At 42.0% G+C, this 23,193-nt stretch overlaps 1 protein-coding gene across 1 annotated transcript; it reads right to left on the bottom strand.

The window, feature by feature from the left end:
* Positions 1-18,319: 18,319 nt before the first annotated feature.
* Positions 18,320-22,642, bottom strand: NANP (N-acetylneuraminic acid phosphatase). Its single transcript, XM_083831413.1, has 2 exons — positions 22,427-22,642; positions 18,320-22,254 (listed from the first exon to the last, which is right to left on the bottom strand). Exons 1-2 carry the CDS (start codon positions 22,514-22,516, stop codon positions 21,559-21,561), a joined length of 786 nt encoding a protein of 261 aa, XP_083687539.1. The 5' UTR covers positions 22,517-22,642; the 3' UTR covers positions 18,320-21,558.
* Between the last annotated feature and the right edge of the window lie 551 nt (positions 22,643-23,193).

The following is a 23,193-nucleotide window of genomic DNA, read 5'->3' as shown; positions in this document are numbered from 1 at the left end:
TGCAATCATTGAGGTCTTAGGAAACGCCTACCAAAGAGAAAAGGCAAATGAGAGAAAGGGAGTTACAGTAAGCAGTAAGTATTGTTTGCCATTTAACACCTTTCATTCCCCGGGAGTAGATTACGGGAAGCAGCATGACTTCCTAGCTTAGGGAGTTCCCTTGCTATTGCCTTAGCTCTTCCAGCTTCTGAAGGTCAGTAGAGACAACATGTTGAGGACCCAGACTCCAGAATTTCCCTTTGTGTTACTGCATTATGGTTAAACCACAGAGCCAGCATAGCGTGACTGACTTGTTAAGCCCAAGGTGTAGCGTGCCAGGAAGGTTGCCAGTTTTTTTGACTGTGTCTTTGTTGTCTTTCAGGATGTAGACTGCCAAGATATGTGGTTTGGCTAAGTGGAAGCACTTTTTGTTTCAGTGTGTCAACATAGCAGGCTGGTAGATCAAAACATATTATTACTCAGTACCGACATGCATGGGATATTGGCAAGGACAGCTGTTTCTTTATCACTTCAACAACCAGGCATTACAGGATGTATTCCTGGCTGTGATGTTTGCTCTTAATTCATTATAGGTTTAGGAACACTGAAATAATTGCAACTTTATGTCTCAAAAGAGGGTTATCGGCAAAGGAGAAAGATGTTCTTATCGTTGGTAATTGGACTTGAGAGGAAATGATGATACCTCCTGCCAGTCTTTAGGTGTGAAACACACAGAGATGTTAAGTAACCAAGAGCCATTCATTCACCATTCACTGTCCACTTGCTCCCAGGACTGAGGACCATGTCTATGCACTGCAGAAAGCTCAGGGCTTCTTGCTTGGTTATGGCTTCTTGTTGCCTACCTTTGTCTTCCAGTTATGGCATTATCACCAAATACTCTCACATTTGTTATGCATTCATTCTTTGTGCACAGCATCCTCCATGCTCATTCTGCCTGCTATAGAACAACTATGTGGTTATCCAGTCTTTGTTGTTGCAGAGGTGCTGGGCAGAAGCAAAAGGAGCCTTCAACATTTGCAGATTCTGAAATTGCAGGATATGGTGAACGGTGTTCAGCTGCATCCCCCAGGGGAGCTGTAGTTACTCCTGTACAGATTTAATAGACTGTGACACACACCGTGCTGTCAGACTGCTAACCTCAGAGAGAGGATCTTTCCTCAGTGGACCTTTAAGGTGCTAGCAGGCAGAAATGTCTACATCAGCTAGAAAGAACAGTGCTTCCCAGTGCTCATCTTAGTCCATGAGTGAGACTGGAAGCTAACCAGAGTGCTGGCATAAACGGAGACAGCGGTTCTTCAGCGTTTACCACTCAGAATACATAGGTTAAGGAGAAGATCTAATGAACTCCAGTAATTTCCAGACTGTCCTTTCCTTTAGGCAGGAAAAGGCAATGTCATCCATAAATACACACACTTTCTTGTTAATTACTCTTTTTGATAGTTATGATTGTTTTCTTCAGTCACAATTTCCTACCAAATCTGACAGAAGGTCTGTCTGCCTTTCTGCTGGGGTTGAGACTTGGATCTAATGAGGAAAGAAAAAATATTATTTTTTGTGAATTTTACTAAGATAACAAGCAAAACCATAGGACCAATCCTTCGAAGGCTCAGAATAGCTTCTGGTTGTGAGAGATACAGAAAAGAGACAAAAAGAATGCACTCAGAGGGTGGGGGAACAGCTAAATGCGGATGCCCACCAAAACTCCTGGGCCTGCCCACCTGGCCTTGTGGGGGCTGTCCACCCCAGGCCACCCCAGCCATCTTTCTAGGACAGACAGCAAGGACATCTGCCAGGCTGGTCCACAAGCGAGAACCTACCAACCCCATAGCACTCACAGGTGTCTCCTACTAAATTAGACTTTCATTTGAAAGGAAAGGAATGTTTTGGGGTGAAGGAAGCCTGCTTGTAAGAAACCAGAGGAGGGGTTAGGCCATGGAGGATTGATTCTGCTCCTGTTGTAGTGACTGCCTCAAATGCAGTAGTCAAGAGGCCATCTGCTGAATTAGCTGGCCTGAAGAGATCTCTAAGTGTTAGTGGGAAATTACCAGCCCATGGGGGATTTTGGTAAAACGTGCTTCAAAGGGAACAAGTCATGAAAAGGCCCACTGGTATGTAGTACTTCATCAGTGGCATGGAAGAAATTCAAGTTGCTTCATGACACAATTGCAGGTGGCACAAAAAATCAGAGAAATATGAAATAACAGCTGGGAGATGCCACAGGGAAAAATATATATATATATATAAATTCTGGATCCTTTGGTGTGATGGGAGCCATCAGGTAGCAGGAAAGCCTGGATCAGGGCATCTGCATTACTTCTGCGGGTGTTCAGGTGGCTTGTGCTGGAAAGTGTCCATGCTGAGGTGCCTGTGCCTGAGGAGGGGTGCCGAGCACCCCAGCCAGGAGGGCACAGCGTGGCTGCGAGTTTTCTGCCAGGCATGCACCATCACTCAGGGCAGATGGAAAGCAAAGATCTGAACCGCTGAGCAGAGCCCACAGCTCATGGTGCAGCAGGCAGCCTGCTATGAAGTCACCTGGTGACTCTGTGGGTCCTGCCTCTGGATCTGGGGCAGATGTTCGAAAGCAGGATCAGGTTCTCTGGTCAGCACTGCTTGGGATGCTATGTGCAGTCACAGCTGAAAGCTGTTGTTAGTAGTATTGCCATCGTCATTGTTGTCCCTGTTCCTAGTATCAGTATTTTCTGTGCTGCTGTAGATCAGGATCGCTTTGTGCTGAGGGCTGTAGGGACGCTCTGTGGCAACTACAGGAACAGCGTGCCCTCACCCAGAGACATTTTACTTGTCTGTTAACATACAAAATGCATAAAGGAAATTGCTTGTCAATTTTCCCTCCCCTCTTCTCCATTTTTCATTAAGCCTGGATCACAGGAGTTTACAGACACACACACACAAATCCTGTGTCAGAATAGTAACTTAATCTTTATCTTCCTTTTTCAGTGGATAGTGGGAAACCTAATCTGTACAGCCCAACTGGGTGTGTTTGGCTGTTCCTCAAACTGAAGCAAGACTTGGAAGATTAAAGTGGAGCTTGGCTCAAGATCAGGTGAATCAGCACGGTTATAATGCCATAAAATGGCCTGCAGGATGGCCTTCTATTCTGTAATTATACAGGCTTTTTAAGTTATAGAGGCAAAGGAAGTAATTTAATTACTTCAATTGTAATTAAGTATGTGACATGAGGAAATGGTGATATGTCTGTTTAGAGCATAATTCAGCTGCTTTTGGTGAGAAAGTGAACCGCCGACTGCAGCGGCTGTGCTCTGACGCGATTGCAGCTTTCCACTTAATGCTCATGTTCTTAAATGTCATTTATGTAACAAAACCTAATAGCAGGTCTTGGCTGATACATGGCATGAAACTTCAGACTGCAGGTATTTTCCCCCACCTTTTTATACTACCTGAGTTTATGTTAGAACCTGAAGAAGTCACTTGGGGCAAATTCTCATAGCCACTAAAATGAAGTAAAATGCAGTTAGCCCAAGAACAGCACCAGCGAAGACACTTAGGGAAAACAATTCCCGTAGACTATAGCGGAAGACAGATTTATCCCACAAGTGACTGTGGTCCCCTTTAGCTGGTAAACAGTAATGTTTTGTTAGAAGGGGCACTTGACGGCTAACACTCAGCATTTTCTCGTGTCTTGGTAAATGCCTGATCCCAAGAGCCCTGCTTTTGGTCTGAAAGGCCGAGGTCAGTCCGGAGCTGTACAGGAATGTGCTAATGGGAAGAACTGGAGGGGGGGGGATTGTGATGAGTGAAGGAAAAGGATTTAGGAAGTCAGATTGTCAAAACCTGGTCAAACATGGAACGAGAAAACTAATCGTATTTTCCCACTGTGCCTGTCTCGTCTAGAGCTGATAAAGGATGAGATAAGCTGGAGAATTCTTTTGGGGTATTCATTAGAAAAATAATATCAGCATTTTAATACCTCTGGGAATGTGCCTGCTTAACACAGCTCTATGTGTTTTGTAGGTTCTTCCCTGTCTTTTTATGTGTGCTTTTTGAAAAAAAGGGCTCGGATTCTTAAAGCCTTCCCCAACCACTGAAGTGGACACTCTTAAAAAAAAAAATGGTGCTTGCTGTTAGCTGGCACTGTTATTTCATTGTGTAACCTTGGTTTATAATTGTGGAAGATTTGCAAAAGGATGTGAAGTTCTGTTTAGGGATGAGAAAATATGCTATAAACTGGGCTACAGCTTTTTGATGAGGCTTAGAGCTAGGATTTGCGGGAGGAAAGAGCCTAGCTTAGCCTGGGAACTTAAAATGAAGATAAAAGAGAAAGGGTGTTACCTGTACCATCCAGGAAGGCTTTGGCAACGCTACCCTGGAAAGTTACCAAGGAAAAGTGATATTTCTGGGAGAAACTAGTGGCTTGCTCAGCTCCTGAAGCCAGTGGTGTAAATACCTGCACTGTGTGGGGTCACTTGGGGCTTTTTCAGGCACACAAATGAGGATTGCACATAGTGGAGGGGCTTGTTCATGGCTCAGGATGCTTCCTTGTCACCTCCGCTCCTGAAGCTCTCTCTGCTCCTGCTGAGTTTATGTTTCGGCTATGGTGCTGTTTCCAAAATTTTCCATCTCATGCTAGGCCTTCCTTCTTCATTATACATAATAAGCATTTGCTGATGCCTGATGGCATCTAGGTTAAATACCCAGCGAGATCAAACTCAGGAGAGCAGGAACAGGAGCCATTAGGCAGTCTATAAAATAGCATACACCTTTCATGAACTGAAATGGATGTTTGTCAGTAACGAAGCTCTGCAATTAAATGAAATAAGCCTTGGCAGTAGCTCTGCCATATCTGCCAGTACAATGCTCCCTCAGCAGCAACACTCCCATGGGAAATTAAACATATGGCCCATGCATCAGCCAGCCTTATTGTCTGGCTGTCTGCAGCAGAGGAACCCTCAGCCTTGCCTCCAGAACTAACCCCTTGTGGAGGGAGGGCTTGGGGCTTCCCTGCAATTTGGGTACAAACTGGGGAGAAGGCTCTGTCACCTGCCCGCCCCAGGGAGTGGGTGACAGCAAGGGGCAGGGAGGTGGAGGAGCGGTCCCAATTCTTCCCATGCATTTGCTCCCTCCTGTAAGCTCTTCCCCTGCAGCAGACTTTGGGGGAGTCAGAGGTTGCCAAGGCTTTGGGGGGGTTATGGTCACTGTCACCGAACAAAAATGTTGCAGGAGTGAAAGAAAGGAACCACTTTGCTCGCATGCTACTATCTAAAACCTCACAGTGGGGACCACTTCCCATGCTCTCCTAAATCATCTGCAGTCCATACCCTGGGAATTGCTCACTTATTTGTTTCTTGTTGTCTTAAAGTATTTTTTCTTAAATTAAGTGTTTATTAGATTGGAGAAAAGAGATTAGAAATGTGTTAGTGACTGGTTTCTTCATTCTTTGGCTGGACAGGAAAAAAATAAAAACACAAAGACACAATTGCCTTTACAGGGAATAAAATACAGTGGTGTAGCATCTCTTACTTTCCAGAGATAATTTGGATTAATACAGCTTCAGAATTTTCTTTGGAAAACAAATATTCCAAAAAGTTTCCCAGATATAATTAGCTATCTCAAGTCTTCTCTAAATTTGAGATCACGTTTTTTTATAAACAAGATATTTTAAAAATTCAGTCAGATCTAAAGTGATGCAACACTTCAAGAATTTCTTAAGACAAAAGCTATTATACAGTTTCGTGCTATTAAATATGATGGTTAGGGTGGCAACATCGAATTGTGCTCCAATGTAATTAAGTTCTTTCAATTTTCCCATGAAATTTAGCAGCTTCAAAGTGTATTCTCAGAAAATGCTAACTTCTCCAAGCTAGGTAAATCACACCAGACTATAATAATCTATGCATTATCCCTACTTTCATGTAATTAGATATTCCAAAGACTTTTTTTTTTCAGAACTTATCAAAAATAGAAAGGGAAAAAATCAAGAAACAAGATTGGGAATAGGGAGCTCGATAATAAGAACCTAACTTAGAACATAAGATGGAAAAGAAACATGAAAATAGTAAGGGAAATCACAAGCTTTTCATACCAAGAGAAACTAAAGTTGTCAGCTCTCCTTTGAGTTTGAAAAGGAGGTGTACGCAAGGTGAAATACTACTAATGCATACAAGATATAGTTTAGAGATCATTTCAGCATTTTTTCCTAAAAGAACAGAATTCCTTCTGTGGAGGGATCAGGAGTCCTGTAACTGAATCCCATCACAGGACATAGGTCTTGGACCACCCTCCTCTTGGAGTGGGGCGAGGGGCACAGGAAGCACCGTGCATTTGTCAGCCTCGCAAGATCCAGTCTGAAGGATATCTGTGAGCAGCTGCTAACTAATACATCACAATGTGTTGCTGGCCTCAGGAACGAAGCCCAAAGACCTGGGGCTTTGTTCCCAGTGGAACTAGCTGTTTTGCCGTAGTCTGAAGCCCAGAAGCAAATTAAAATGTGTGCAGTGTAGGTAGTAGGGTGATCAGAGCCCCAGGATAAAATGGGAGCCTCTTTGTATGTCAACTGGGTTATGGAGAAGCAGTACAGTTAGCCTCTGGAAGTGGTGGTGCAGTCTCGACACACTGAATTCACTAAACAAAACTCCTCTGCTGTTCACTTGTGCAGCTTCTTTTACTATAATCGTCTGCTGTTACAATGTAGTGCAGTGGTATTTTTGTCCTGTCTGCTGGATCCTTAAAATAACAAATAGCGAGTGTCTTAGCTGCAACGGTAATGGGTTGTTTAAAGGAGTGTGCTGAGCTGCTAATAAAGGGGGCATTCTAAATACAGACAACGACATTTAGGATTGGCTGGGGTTTGAACAGACAAAGACAAAAAGCTTATTAATAATATCAGATTATAATTCTCTTAAACAAACAAACAAACAAAACAGACTAGATTTCTGTGATCTACAGCATTAAAATTATCTATAAATTAACATCCTTATTAAAAAGGTCTCTCTGCTTCGGGCTGGATCTGTTTAGCTCAGTTGGATGATGCATTATCAACGTCTTGTGGGAGAAAAAGCCATTTGTTTTAAGATCTCAAAATTTGAGATTTACATTTGAAATAATAAAATCCCTGCCCTGCTATAGCTCCCAGCACAAGGGGCTGCTGCTCATGCAGACCTGTGCCCCCTGTGCCCCAGCCCCCAGATCTTGCTTTTTGGGGCTCTTGTTTGGGTCTTTCCATGGTAGCTGCCAAAAACGTCTCCTGAAATGGTTTCTATAACTTAGGTAACCTTTAGCTTCAAAATGATGCTGTTTTGCCGTATAATTTAAACTTAGTCATATAATCTCTTTTATTCAGCTTTGAAATATATGTCTGCCAGCAGAAGGTGGCAATAAACTCAATTAACTAGGCTAATATAAACCTTGTTTAAATCAAATTAAGAGCATTTCTGCAGTGGTTAGCATCTATTTCATTAAATGTGATTAAAAACTGCTTGGGAGTTAAATTGGTATGGCTTTGAATATAGATAAAGCCGAGAGAAGACAGAATTGGCAGCCGAGCCTGAACTGGACTGGGAAGTTTGGAGTTCTTCTTTGTATCGAGAACACCAGAGCTTTGTTAGTTTTAATTAAAACTTGGACCCTGCAGAATGTAATGGCTGTTGTTTAGAAAAGCTGCCTGCATGTTTCTGATAATTGGATTTTTCTAGCCCAGATTAATATCCTACAGTTCTGTTTCACTGTGTCCTAGAGGATTCCTCCAAATAATTAAAAAATGAGTGCTGAAGACTGTAACTACCTCGTTAAAATAAAGTTACAACTGCAACTTAAGTTTAGATAAGGAGTTATTTTCCTTTTGTCTGGAAAGAGGCCACAGTTTCTTCAGCCTTGCAGTGGAAAGAAATTGATTTAGGTGTGTGCAAAGAAGCTTTTCAAGCCATTACTGCTGAGTCTTGTGCCTCAGGTAGCACGCAAGTGAACAGGTGAGCTTTGACAGAAGTCTGTGGAAACTAATTTTGAGAAGGTTACAGTGACCAAATAACAGAAAAAGAGTGTACGTGAGTGGAAATATTTCCAGAGACCTTCCAGCATGTAGTCTCACGCTGAACGGATGCTGACAACAAACCTGCCAGTACTTCATGCTAGAGATAATAGCTGTTCTGTTTGTTCATCAGGATGGTATTATCTGTCTGTGATTCTCACTGGACGTATCATGTAGCAATACATCTAGTGCTGTTCTTTAAGATGCAGGATTGCCTACTATATTATGAACTAGCATTACAGTGCAGATCTTATTCACTAGTGCTCGTTTTGGTAGTTTTTGATTTGTTTTCTAAAGAATCAATGCAGAAAACTTCTGGTACAATGTACCCCTAAGAAATATACCGTCCAGGAAAGCTGACTATCTTGTCTTGGGAAAAGATGTTGGAAAGCCTCAATAGAAAAATATTTGGAGGCACTGGGGGAGAATGGGAGAGTCAAAACTGCCCACGTGAATGTTTAAAAAATATTTTAAGATGTTCATAGCCATATCAATGAACGGGGTCAGTGGGATATCTGCAGTTGCATGTGCACAACATGCTCGTCACATGCTTGAGTCACTGGGGCTTTGCTTGAGCAAGGTATCGGTACAAATCTAAGTTTAAACCTGAGAGCTGACTGATAGCACTTCCACACATTGAAATGTTTGTAGGCTCGGAGGAGCTCAATTTCCACAACTCCCCTTCCTTTGTGAGTGCTATTTTTAGACTGAAACTTGTGTGGTCCATAGCTTTACTCAGGACTTCTTCCCAGGGCAAATTTCACATAAAAAGCTGTTAAATCCAGCAGTGCCACATTTAAAGAGGTAATTTTTTATTATCCACTTAAAGAAATATATTCTTCTAAAGCAATATATATATAAAATTATTATTTCTGGCTCTGATCATAAGCAGTACCTTGTATACTAAGCAGAATAAACACCACTTGAAAGAATATAAGGAGAGTAGTCACGATATCTGTGACTCGGTCGATATGTGCTGGCCAAAGGAAGTATCCCTGCACAGAGCAGTGAAGGGCTACACTTCGTCCTTGGTTAGAGTTGTGAGTTAGTGTTGTGATGAGGCAGAGGTGAGATTTTTCCTTCACTGTGACCTACCTTGGATATTTTCTTCAGGCCACATGGGCCCACGAGATACTTTAAATAACTTTTATGGAGATTTCGTCTGCTGGGTAACGAGGCAGGTCCCAAAAGTGTATTTGGAAACACTTTCCTTCAGGCATCAGTTGTGCCTGGAAGTTGGAAGGTAAAGTTGGAAGATGCCAGAAGGCTCAGTGATTGTATCTGAAATACCTGCAAGTTCTGCTTGATTTTCTGAGGTATTCGTCTGCAAGGTGCAAAAGCCTCCTAGCATAATATTTTCTAAATGAGAGATGTAAGCTTTATACAAATTATATAAACATTATCTTATTTCTGTGGATATTTTCTTGCGATTTTGTGGGAAAAGGTTGTCTGAGAACATCCATATGGAGCCAGCTTGGAAACATGTCAGTCGGGTGTGCTGGCTGCGAGGTGGCAATGTAGGGGTGGCAAGCAGTAGATGGCTGAGGAGGAGGAGGAGAAGTGAGGCATTTTCAGGGGCAATCCTTTCCCTGGTAAACACTTCTAGCCGCTGGCCATTGGTGATTTACAGACTTCCCGAGGCATAAGCAGCATCCAACAGCATCCAAACCACTAAGTTCGGCATGTTCTTTTGTATTCATCCTCTACAATGTTGTTTGATCTTTCTGAAGCCATTTATACTTTGTCACAACATCCTGTGGGAATTAATTCTGCATTTAACGTGTAGGGTGTGCAGGGAAGTACTTGAGTTATTTGCGTGTACCTCTTCCCTGATGCTGCGACTCTGCTCGCCCTGTGCTCATCTGCAGAGGTGCTGGGGCACCCCTGCCCAGGATGCCCCTGTTTCCCCCCCAGCGTCCAGGTTAAAGTGCTCACTACTCCATGGCATATCCTGGTAGTTTTCTGCACGCCAGCCCGCTGCATGCTGACAAATACCTGCCAGCAGCTATGGGTTTTGTCTTGGGAAATTCCAGGTAAACCTGATCCCTCAGCCTCTCGGAGATAACAGCTGCTGCTTTTGCTCAAAGGGAATTCCCACTGACTTTGATCTGTCAGAGAGGACATCACCCCCGAGTTGCTTTGCCGCAGTAAGGTAAAATGTTCATCAAGGACGTGTGACAGGAGCTGCCTCGCTAGCAGCAGGCCAGACTTCTCCACCACCTCCCTCAGCCATGCACACCCTGCTCTTAGCGGGGCTCCTCTCTGGTCACCCCAGGGACAGCACAGCTCGAGTCTGGGCCAGAGAGCTGCAAGCACGAGCAGAACAGATACCAGTTATTTCTCTGGTATGACCTGTGGAAATCTGCAGGAGTGTTAGATTTCAGCCTTTTTACCTTCCAAACTTGTTGTCTGCAGCGCATGGAAAAGCACTGAAGCTTTTAGGAAGTCAGCTAAATGAAGAAATATTATTCATTAAAACAAAACAGTAATTGGTCATGCTTACTTTGGGTGTGATGCACTGAGCAGCCTCCTGAGCTTATTTTATGCTAGGTATAAATTTGTAGTAAAAATGCTTAGCAATTATGTCCTTAGAATTGGATGAAAATAATGGGAGGACTTGAATGGGCAGGAAAAGGAAAAGGAGGGTAGGAAACATAGTATGAGGGACATAATTCCTGGTCACTCCTGTGACAAAACCTTTTACAGTCTCAGTGGTCAAAGCTGTGCTGACCATTTACACTGACTGTTCCAGAGTTTTAGCACCAAAGTCTTGGCATTTTGTGTCTTTCTGGCCTGAGTAAGGCACGAAGGTACTTTAAAATCATTGCATTCCCCACATCTGGTGTGTGTATAAAACATACGGTCACTCAGACAATGCAGCATCTTGCCTCCTAAGCATCATTGAAAGGCCTTGGGGATTGTTTAAGGGCATTTTTCTCTGTTCAAACATCTGATTATGTTACTTAACATGGAGAAAAAAAAAAAAAAAACTACTCTAACACCAGCCCTAATGAGAAAACCCCAAAATGTTCCAGGGGCCTTCAGGAGAAGACGGGCAGACAGTATAGGTTTTTTAAGTGTGTACCCTCATCCACAATTATTTGCCGGAGGAAACAATGCTGCTCCTGCACAGCCATGCTCACAGGTGAGAAGAGTTGCTGAGTGAACATTTTGAACCTTTACAGTGCTGCGGTGTTTATTCTCATGACAATGGACAGGGCCTAACACCATGCTGTTGCCTTGGCCTAGGAGAGCTTCCAAGGAGGCTTTGTCTTGGGTTCAGAGACCAAAACCTCTGCCAAGGGCCAGGCAGAGCTCACTGCGAGTCTTGTCTCCATCCCAAGCTTGCTGTGTGACCACCAGCCAGCCCTGATGGTTTTCCGCCTCATTCCCTCTCTGTTAAGCTGGAGACAGAAGCCCTTGGGCACCTGGGGACAACATATTTGTCATTTTACCAACTCTGCGATAGGCTGCTGCAGCTGCACGGAGCCTGTGGGCTGCTCCTGCTGAACATTGATCCTCAGCTGCCGCCTGCTGAGCGCTGAGACCTACAGCAGGGAGCAGTGCCCGTGTTCAGTGCTGCAGCTGAACCTGCAGCCACCGCTGGGAACCAAAGCCACTGCCAGTAACTGGGAGAGAAGCCAAACACTTCGCTGCTGGGTTTGCAGATGAAGATCTGCCCATGTTTTCGGGTACCCAGGTAGGAATGGAGGTGCTCACTTCACAGCCACTGCCCAAATCTGTGGATGTGGCTGAAAACTTACCAGGCTGAGAAAAATAGAATGCAGTAGCAGGTAACAGCTTACAGAAATCCTTTACGTGAGGTTGTAGAAACGAAGTGCTGATGTATTGTCTAAAAGTAGAAAGACGAGCTCAGCAGGAGAATCTGAAATCATACAGGTGCCACTGCAGCATCAGCTGCAGGAAATAAGTTCCTCCTTTCCTTGCCTTGCCTTGCCTTGCCTTGCCTTGCCTTGCCTTGCCTTGCCTTGCCTTGCCTTGCCTTGCCTTGCCTTCCCTTCCCTTCCCTTCCCTTCCCTTCCCTTTCCCCTTTCCCTTTTCCCCTTTCCCCTTTCCCCTTTCCCTTTCTACTTGCTTTTCTTTTTTCTTTTCTTTTCTTTTCTTTTCTTTTCTTTTCTTTTCTTTTCTTTTCTTTTCTTTTCTTTTCTTTTCTTTTCTTTTCTTTTCTTTTCTTTTCTTTTCTTTTCTTTTCTTTTCTTTTCTTTTCTTTTCTTTTCTTTTCTTTTCTTTTCTTTTCTTTTCTTTTCTTTTCTTTTCTCTTTTCTTTTCTTTTCTTTTCTTTTTTTCTTTTCTTTTCTTTTCTTTTCTTTTCTTTTCTTTTCTTTTCTTTTCTTTTCTTTTCTTTTCTTTTCTTTTCTTTTCTTTTCTTTTCTTTTCTTTTCTTTTCTTTTCTTTTCTTTTCTTTTCTTTTCTTTTTCTTTTTCTTTTTCTTTTTCTTTTTCTTTTTCTTTTTCTTTTTCTTTTTCTTTTTCAAATCCAATACCTACACAATATAAATCAAAATCAGTTCCAGCACAGTGCGCCCATCCCTTAGAAGGGTGCATTTTTTTGGCATCATGATGTTACCACAAATGTGTTGCATGTTCTTTTCCGACAGACTGTTGTGCAGCTTGCAAAGTATGCCTCAGATGGCCATTCTTCAAACAAAGATGATGTTTGCCTACATAAGCCATGTATTTGTACACTGCCTAGTGAAATAGGGTCTTGTGGTCATTGATGATGTCAGGAGGGTAGTGTGGTGTGAAAAGAAGAATGCACCGACTTATTTATGGCTACCAGTATGTTTTAAATTTAAAACAGTGATGGAGAAAAAATAAGGAAAACAGGAGGAAAAAAAAAAGTGCTTGTATCTGCAGCTAGCAAACCTCTAATGCCATCTGCTGAGGAAACTCGGAAAATGAAGTTTTTAGCTGACTATTTGTTGCATTGTTCTTGATACTGACGTATTTTAAAATTTCTATTATATAAATATTCTGAAAGGATTTTAAGAAGCTCAGGTGAGCAAATGTGGACGTAATAAACTGAGTGTATTTTTAAAAGCCCAAACGATGGGACTTTCTTTTCAATGCTACTCCAGACACTAACCCCTTGTAGTCAAGAAACAGTCCTGATATTCAGCTTTAATTTTCTCTTTCTTTGCTCCTAAATTAGGCACCCCCCAAAAAAATCCTAAAATATATTTGCTTCTTTCATTGTAGAAAAAATAGATTATTTGCAGCATTGTGACTCTTTAAAGACATCCCTTTAGCAGGCAGGAATAGAGGGGAAAAAAAAAAAACTTTTTCTTAAACAAACTCCTGTATGCCTGCCTACAAACCTGAATGCAGCACTGGTCTATAGTGATTGAAAATTGAAACAGAAGAAAAATAGTGAAGCCTCTTTTTGAATATGAACAGGGGCACAATATTTAAGAAAAAAAAAAGTTACTTTTGTAGACTTATCTCAAAGTAAACACATCTCTAAGGTAGAAGCTTGTTTTCATTAGAAGATAAAGCATAGAAATACAATGTAAACCAAAAATAATGCAACATTAAGATGAACCTCTGGCTGCAGCAGCTGCCTTTTTAAAACAGGTGAAAGCTTTTGAGTAACAGGAGAAAAGATAAATATCTCAGTGTTTTAGCTATCAAGATACTAGGCACCCTTTAAAATATTTTCAGCTTAGAGGGATGGAAACAGAGAGTATTTTTACCCAGTTACATTTGCAGAAAACAAAATAAACAAGCTGTTTGTGTTGTTTATGCATTTTCTTACTGCAAAAAAAAAAGCACTTAGAACATTCAGGACCCTTCCCATTTAGATATCTGCAACAAAGGACAATAGAAGGCATCAACAGTTTGGAAAACAAAGGCTGTCACTCCATCCACTGCAGACTTCCTGACAAATCGGAACCCCAGGGAGATTTTACGTGTCACAAAACCAGGCCACATCATTAACAGCAAAGAAAAGCCAGCCAGTAGGACTAATGAAAACAGTTAAGACTGGCTGCCTCAAAAACACAGGCCTGACGTATTATTACTCCGATGAAAACAGCACAATGACTTTGAGGATACTTGATGATCTATTTCATTGATAGGATAGAAAAATTTAGTGACATTCTTAACACCTGCACAGCAAAAGAAGCAACAAATCATATTGGAATAGCTGATACATGTTGATATGTAGTGATTTTGTTCTCTCTACATGTTTTGTTCTCTCTACAGCTACCTGAAAGGAAGGTGTGGGGAGCTGGGAGTCAGCCTCTTCTCGCAGATAACTAGTGATAGGACTAGGGGGAATGGCCAGGGGAGGTTCAGGTTGGAAATGAGGAGACATTTCTATTCAGAACGAGCAGCCAGGCATTGGGACGGGTTGCCCAGAGAGGTGGTGGAGTCACCGTCCCTGGGGGTGTTCAAAGAAAGGTTGGACGTGGTGCTTAGGGACATGGTTCAGTGGGTGACATTGGTGGTAGGGTGATGGTTGGACCAGATGATCTTGGAGGTCTTTTCCAACTGGAATGATTCTGTGATTCTATGATTTCACACCTAGTTGGACCTTTCTTTTACACTGGTCACTAGCTAGGGAGTATGGGCTTCCCACACGTCTGAAGGCAATGCGATTGAGCATACTCAGTAACAAGATAGGTAAATAAAAAACTGCTAATCTAATGTTCTCTGGGATGGACTTTAGCCTGGAAAGCAGGATAAATTGAAATGTTTTTCATCTTTATTTCTGGAAAGTTCATTGAGCAGAGGGGGGTCATTGAGCCGTAACGATACCTTGTGATTTCCTAGAGTCATTGAGAAGTATAAAACAGTTCCCTAAATCCTTGATCTAAAGTGTAATTCTTAGATGATTGCAATCATAAGAAAGAACCCAACAAAAACATGTATTAATGCATTACATGCATTAACTAAAATGCATATTCAAATGTAGTTTAAACTACCTGCATAGTTTCTTCCGTATTGCCTAGCAATGTATTTTTTCCAGAATGTAAATTAGTTGAGTTTTCTCAGTGTGGCCAAGTTGCTCTTGAATACAGTTAACAGAAAACCCCAATGCGCAGAGCCAGTGATGACCTGACAGAACACAGAGAAACTGAGGGAATGCATGTTAGTGCTTTGTTGTCTGCAGAACATTCACTTCTTAAAACAACTTATCGTCAACATTTATTTTGAAACTTGCAGGAAAGTAACTCAAATTTGCTATTTTAAACTTGCATTATAAACTCTGATATCTATAGATGACTAACAGGAAATTTTGTTTTGGGGCTTTATTAAACATGTTTTTACACTATTTTTTACAAATTGACAAATTTACCTAGTCTGTGTGATATGAATGGAAGTTTATTGAGAGGAAAGGCTGTTTAAAACAAACATGGCCCAAACATGTGCTCGCGGCACACAGCTGCCAAGAAGTGGTAATAAATGTATGTTCTCACATGATCTTATTACAAGAGCTGGCTCTCTTCCATTAGTTTTTATTGACCTGAGAAACATGGATTGCATTTCTGAAGGACTAAAACTTCATGTATTAGCACCATAATTTCATTTACTGTTTTTTTAAATGCTTTTTTTTTTTTTTTCCTGGTGTTTGAGGACTTTTCACTACAAGGCTCGCTTTGCAATTTTTTTTTTTTTTTAATCAGATGGAATAAATAGCTGAAATATGCTATATGGAGCAGGCAACGTGATTCTCTGTGTTTAGGTCCCTTGCAACATAGGCACAAAGTTGCAGTTTTTTGCTTTAGACACAGCTGACATCATCTCTGCATTGTTATGCCTCTTGTATGTGCACAGCATGATCTAGAAAGTGCGTTATAATGGAGACAATCCCAGTGCAAGGTTGATAGAACAGTAAAAGCTGTGCACAAAAGAACAGTATACACTACATACATTAGAGATACATTGCATTTCTATTTGTTGTACTTCTCAACGTGCTCAGATGATTTCCAGGTGATGAGTTTTGTTAGTATAGAACTAAGGAAGGATTTTAACTTTAATTTAAATCCCTCAAGTTAGCTTAGAAGTAAAAATCCTCCCAATTTAGAGCCAAAGTTGAAAAAGGAGTCACTACATATCTAAACTGCCAACACTATGTGGTTCTGCTGCTGTATTGTAATGCTGAGAATGAATGACCAGACCGGGATAGCGAGGGGGCAGATGGATAGACACAAATCCTGCTGACTTCACACACAGCCATGGGATGAGGGACCAGTGCTCCTCTGCTGCGAGGTTAAAGACAAAAATGAAGGACACAAATTTCTTTATTATTGATGACTGACAGAATTAAGAGTACACTCAGACTATGATAATCTTAAATCTGTAGGTACTATGAAAAACTTTGTGTAAGGCTGTGTAGATTGCAAACTCCCTTGAGGTCAGGAGTATTATTTACTGTATGTTTGCAAGTTTATAACATGCCTTGCATTTCGTGCCAGCTGCGTTGGCTGTAGGTGCTATTGAAGAATAAAGCTAAAATGTTTGCAATTTCTGATCCAAACCGCATCTGCACCCAGGTTAGAACAGCTTTTTTTCCTGACTTCTTGCACAACCTATTGACAGAGGCATTCCTGGCTGTATTTTTATGAATCAAATGAGTATACTGGGAGCAATAACCGCACTCCTCCATTCTCAACGTGATGCTTGTTTTTCAAAAGCCTCCCCTCCCAACTCTGGCTTTAATTGCATGAGCGGTCGTATGGGACCAGGGACAGATTTTGTGTTTAAATGCTGAGATAAGGAGCATTTCATCAGGTGGCTGTTCTGAATCTTGGCAGACTCTTAAAATACAGGAGGATGATATATTGCCATACATTGCAGCCCAGAACAATTTCTTTGAAATTGTAATCCTTCATGGGTGCTCAACAGGCTTTGAACTATACATATCATACTGAAGATGGTCACCTTCAAAGACAAACTTATTTCATTTTAGCTCTGACTTTAACCAGAATCTCAGATAGTTACATTTAATGCACACAGTCACTTAGTAGAATAGATACCTCTGTTTGAATCCATCATCCAGATATGTTTATAATCAATGGAGGAAAGTAAGACATCCTGAGGACAGAAGTCATCACGGAGTAGCTGTTTTACATAGCTCAGGGGAACTGTGCTCTAAAAGTCCCTATCTGAACCAACTGAAGTGTTTCTGATGGTAATCCCACACAGTATATGAGGCGATAGGAAACCATGCCATAATTCGCTGTGCTTCACCCAGAATATACAATGTAAGCATACATGTAAATCTTAAGACATTGTGTCTGGTAGTGGAGTAAGCATGGTATATTTAAGCTCACCATCCTACCAATTGGCTATCCAAATTCATATTGCAACTCTACTCTGGGAATCTTTCAGCATTTATTTCAAATTAGTATGAGAAATTTTTCTGCCTAAGTAGAATTTCTTCGTTATATTGCAGCAGCGGTTGCTTTAAAGCAGCAATGGTGCTTTCAAAGCCAGTCTGGCCTACCACTGAGTATCACTTCTGACAAGGTAGCTACTATCCTGAAGGGGGGAAAAATGAAACTGGAACGAAACCTGTAATATTATTCGTAGAATACATGAATTAAAAAAAAAAAAAACTAAACATACAGCATCTTTATTTATTTTCTAAGAGAAACTGCTCTGATATCTGAGTACGTCAGTCTAGTTCAAAACCATATTATTGTCATTGCCAATTAACAAGAGCTTCGGAGGAAAAGACAAGCAGAATAGGTTCAGGTTATCTGCTGCACAGGAAGCTATCCATTGTCTGTATTTCAGGAAACGTGATAACCTTTTGTTGTCACCCCATCCAAACATCTTACTTCTTTCCAATAGCCTAGTATTCTGGTGCATGTCTCCTGCACAAACCATTTGAGTCACTTCAAAGAACTTTCAACTTTGTGCTGAAGTTTTTCCAAGCATGTAGAAAAATATTCCCATTTCTGATGCTCTTGCTGTCCAGCTTAATGTCTCACACATACAAAGCTCGCTGAACAAGAACAGAGATGCTAAGACATGCAGATCTGTGATACTTCATACACTGGGTACAGCCAAATGCCTTTTTGGCAAGTCAGGTTCAACTGGCAGTGAACTATTGTTAGGAATTCAATGTGGTCTATGCAGTCAGGCCATGAAGCTTCATAAACGCAGAGTTATGTCTCAGCCTCTGATTGAAGTGATGGGAACTACACACTTTCAATATATCTATATGTCAGTGTCACAGATTTTAAAGCTAATTCTGTGCTATTAAAAAAAAAAAAAAACTCTTGTCCTTTGTTGTAAACCTGGCCACAAACATAGTCACCCACTGTAAGACAGAGTGCTAAAAGAAATATTTTATAAACAAAATACTTTTATTAGACTAGTACACGGATTATTTTAAATCAAGAATTAAAATACAGTTGGTATTACACTTTTGTTACAGTTTGTTTAACTAAAGTCAAAATTACTGAAGATCAACCTCAGTAGATAAAATTTATCTGAAAAAAAGGTGTTTAAAAATATACACGGAATTTATTTTTCTCTTTTTTTATTTAGTGTGTTTTGGCAATATAATTTAAACTAGATAAGTTATCTAACAGAGCATATCACTAAGCAAAACCAGAACTTAACTGGAACTGAATACAGACTGTTTTATTGATCTATTTCTGCTTCTGATCTGAAAATTATCCTATTATTAATTTTTCCATTTCCATAAGTAAAATTATCTTCTCTTGGTTTTCTCTAATACCTCCATCCAAGAAAACCATCTTGTGCATTTAGAATTATTCCAAATATGTAGTCCAGTTTTTTTGGTAATTACTTCTAAGAAGACTCCCAGTGGAGAAGTCTCTCACATTGTTTCTTCTTGTTTTATAGCAGCATCATAATAATATTGCCCTGACTGGAAACCAGTAGTCACATCCAGCCTGGTACAGTTCTCAGCAATGGAAAAAAGTGTACTTAGGTGTGGCCTTTGCAGACCACACTATCACCTGAGCATTCAGCTACAGCATTTTTTTTCGTAGATTGTAGATATAAGGAAATAACTGGCCAAGTGGAAAACAAGGAACAGACTCTTCTAAAACGAGAGACCTTTTACACAATGAGCGGGCTCATTCATAGAAGCATCCTAGAATGATGCAATGGCAAGAGAATATAAACCTCAACTTACATTAGAAAATGGTAACCTGGTATGTACATCCTTCAAGTCCATAGACAGAATTGTGAATTATTAATATTGGTTATTTTAAATCACAGCTGCGTCAGAAACATCATTCTGACCCCAGTTCTATTAGCCTGATGCTGTGCAAACAATGGAGTTATACTGCCAGTACTTTCGGATGTTGTTGTAAATAAAGTTATTGCTTTTGTATCAGACAGTATGGTTATAACAGATGGCTTCATCTAAGTTATCTTTTCAGGGATTCATCTAACCTTTTGGATACATTTCTACTTTTAATTAATATTCCTGACAGGATTCAAGGAATTCCTGTTACAAGGAATCTTATCAGCAATGTTTTGCTCATCAGCTAAACAACAGTGACTGTTTTCATACTCTCCCAAAGAGAAAATAAAATCTTAACTTAGGCCTCTTCCTTCAGTATCAAAGGTGTGTCCAGTCAGTCCTGCTGTCTCATATTACATCTGGCCACTCACCCTGTCACTGTAATTGGATCACTTGTGGGTCATGCCCATTTCCTCATAGGTACGGGTGGAGCCTGCCTCTGTTCTCCTCAATGATCCTAGTGTCTCAAAGGTCTTGGCTCAACAACATGAAGGACATGGATGGCTCTACCCTTTTTAAGGATTAATTTGATGACAGGGTTTCAAACTTGTATGAATACTTCCATCTACTTGGATGTAGGAGAAATGTTATGATGGAGCCCTTTGCCAAGTAATTTAACCCAGATTAATAATACCCTCCTCTAAACTGAATCTGTCACTCTTTGTGAAGCTTTCTTAATTACATCAATTTAAATTCATGTAAAGTTAAACAAAGATATCGTTCTTGTATACACGATTCCTTCCACTTACCCTTTTTCTGGTAGGGTTCGGTACTCTTGGCTGACCTTTCTTTATAGCCAACGTGCCAGGCTATCTTCTGCCAGCTCCTCAATACTCCTGTTCTTGAAAGATTTGTCATAGCTTTATTCTACAATATGAAGTTTGATTACTCACGTTATCAGATATTCAGCCCTATTTATATATAGCAAATAGGTTTTGAAAAAGGCAGGTTTTCCAAGCGTGTACATTTCCATTTAATACATGTGTATTTGAGGAAAATTTTCTCGTCTGTTTTGTAGTATAAATAAGAAGTACAACAAAATTAAGTTATTAAGGTAATAATATGGGAAAGAGAAATGTCAGTGTTTTACAGGGTCATCTCTAAAACATATAGTTTTAGATGTTCCACTAGATGCATCTAGTGGAACAAATAGCACATACACTTTATGAAACTGTATACCTTACTGTCATACATATCATTTTCCAAGTTCCTGGAAGAGAGTTATGAAAATCATTTACAAACAGCTAAGTCATACTTCCTCCAGAGTAAATCACATGACATACATGTAGAAACTGGATTAAGGAGGGATTGTATAGCAGTGCTTGCTATTAAAACAGACAAAAAAAAAATCACTGATCCTGCAGTTGACTCTGAGCAGTCATCTACCTGAGCAAGAACAAGAACAGTTTCTCCAAGGAGTCTGATAAAAATTAACTAATAAAATCAGACAGCACAATGATATGAGCTATTACAGAGCTTGACAGTACAGTAAGATCATTGAAAATATCCCTGTTATACCAATTACATTCCAACAAAAACTTGTCTTATAATCTGAATTACACATATACTGCCTATTTGTATAAGCACCATGATAATATGAAGTAAAACCTTATCCATGAAGTCCCTCTGATAAATGGTCCCCTTTACAAATACAAGTTTTATGCACATTTAAATATTTTTGGCAAGAGGTACTGATTCTGTAACTGAAAAGTCACTGCAAATTCTGAAAAAAAAGCTAAAACTTGAAAACTTAAACCTGAAAAGGGATCAGAGGTAATCGTTTCCTAGTAATCTGCTACGTAATAAATTCTGTCAATAAATTCTGGTTTTAGAAAAAGCAAAGGTCACTTCAGTTTCTGAAATAAGCTGCAGATCAATTGAGAACTTTTACTAGCTTGTACAACACTCTCTCGCTTTCATGTTTTCCACACTGCAAACAAGGCTTGAACCGAAGCTTCTGCTGAACTTACAAGTCAGCAAGGCATGTGAAAGGTCACAACATCCAAATTTTCTTGTCCAGTATGAAAACAAGGGACTAAGAACTTTGGTCAGAGACAAGTATGTTTTAGCCCATCTGCCAAGATAATTTTCAGACACAGGCAGTTATCTTAAATTAACTGCACTCGTGTCCTTTATATTAATCTAATACTCTTGCTTCTATCCTGTTTCACTGACAGCTGTGCTCTTACTCGTCCACCTGCTGTATAAGAAAGCGTAACATACATGAGTTTAAAATCCTAGGGTCAAATTTTTAACATGAGGATGGGTCAACAGCTCAGTGTTTCTCCGACCGCATGCCAGAGCTGTCAGTGTGCCTCATTACTACTAACCGTATGGTCATTTCCTAACCTGGCGTTAATTTTATGCTCCATCTTCTGTAAAACTGCCGGAAGGTCGAGAACAGAAGAAATGACGTAGTGAGGTACCGGGGAGCTATCTGCGGGGGTTGCCATCGTTTTGTTTAGCCAGACAGTCGCCTTCAGGCCAGCGTTGAGGCCTCCTTGAATATCTGTGTCGAGAGAGTCACCGACCATGACGCACTCCGCAGGCTGCACCCCCAGGAGGTCGCAACAGTAATGAAATATGGACGGCGCCGGCTTCTCCTCCTTCTGCTCTCCTCCCACAACGATGGCATCGAAGTAGGGCTGGCAGGCACAGGCTTCAATCTTCTCCCTCTGCGTCTGCCGGTCCCCGTTGGTCAGGAGGAGCAGGCGGACGGCCTTGCGCAGCTCCGTCAGCATGCCCCGCGTCTCCTCGGCCAGGGTGAGGTGCCGGAGCCGGGTGGTTTTCCACAAGAAGTAGCACTCGGCGGCCAGGCTGCGGTTCGCCTCCCCCCCGATGGTTTCCTGGATCGCCTCCTCCCAGTGCGAGATCCGCAGCTCGGTGATGCACGTCCTGGCGGGGTCGTGGCACTCCTTCAGCAGCTTCGCCTGCACCTTCTCGCAGATGTCGCGGGCCTGGCCCTCCCCGCAGCGGTGCCGGCACCGCAGCGCCTTCACCACCTGCAACCGACAGCAGGACCCGTGGCGCCGCCGCCTCCCCCCGACCCGACCCGACCCGCTACGCGCCGGGGGCGGCCCGGGAGGGAAGGGAAGGGGAAGGGAGGGCGCGGGGAGCCCCGTCCTGCCCGGCCGGGAAGGGCCGAGGCCGCAGGGCTCGGGGCCGGGGCAGTACCTCCTCGATGGCGCGGCGCCCGGCCGCCGCCGTGTCGACCAGCGTGTTGTCCAGGTCGAAGAACACCGCCTTCACGCCGGGCGCCCCCATGGCACCGCCGCGGGGGAGCGCCCAGCCGCTGCCGCCCGCTAAGCACGGACACGGACCTGCCGGCGGGGCCTCCCCTTCCTTCCTTTTCGTTTCCCTCCCCTTCCTTCCTTTTCGTTTCCCTCCCCTTCCCTTCCTCTCCCTTCCCCGCCCCTCGCCGGCGCAGGGCGGAGCCGCATGAGGGGCGCGGAGGGGCCGCCCCGCCCCGTCCCTCAATGCAGTCACCAACACCGCGTCGCGTTTTTTCCCCTGTTAAGAAATGTTGGCGTTTGTGAAAAGCGACCTGCAGGGAGGAGGAAGAGGTGCAACAGGCAAGAGATGCCCTCAGGTCGGCTGGCAGCACAGCATCTCTCTGGAGAGACAGCGTCCTTCTGCAGAGACACCTGCTGGCAAAGACAGCCGCAGTCCCTTCCACAGCTTCACAATTTATTCGAGATAAAGCCAAAGCCAGTGATTTCATTATAAATACTTTGGTATTTGGGGTATAATATTGGAGTATTTGAAATTCCAAAGCTCAATATTTTCTAGAACAAATGAATCCCAAAAGGCACGAAAGAACAAATTTTACAGTTGCGTGCACTGACCGCTGTTTCGGAACAGGTCCTTTACCACAGGGTGAAGTTTAACAGTAGGCTTGGTCAGTCAGGTAATACTCTTATTGTTCTTTGATAAATGTCTTG

Source organism: Anser anser (assembly GCF_964211835.1).
Source record: "Anser anser genome assembly, chromosome: 3".
NCBI classification, from domain to species: domain Eukaryota; kingdom Metazoa; phylum Chordata; class Aves; order Anseriformes; family Anatidae; genus Anser; species Anser anser.
This window is presented reverse-complemented; position numbering and strand designations above follow the sequence as displayed.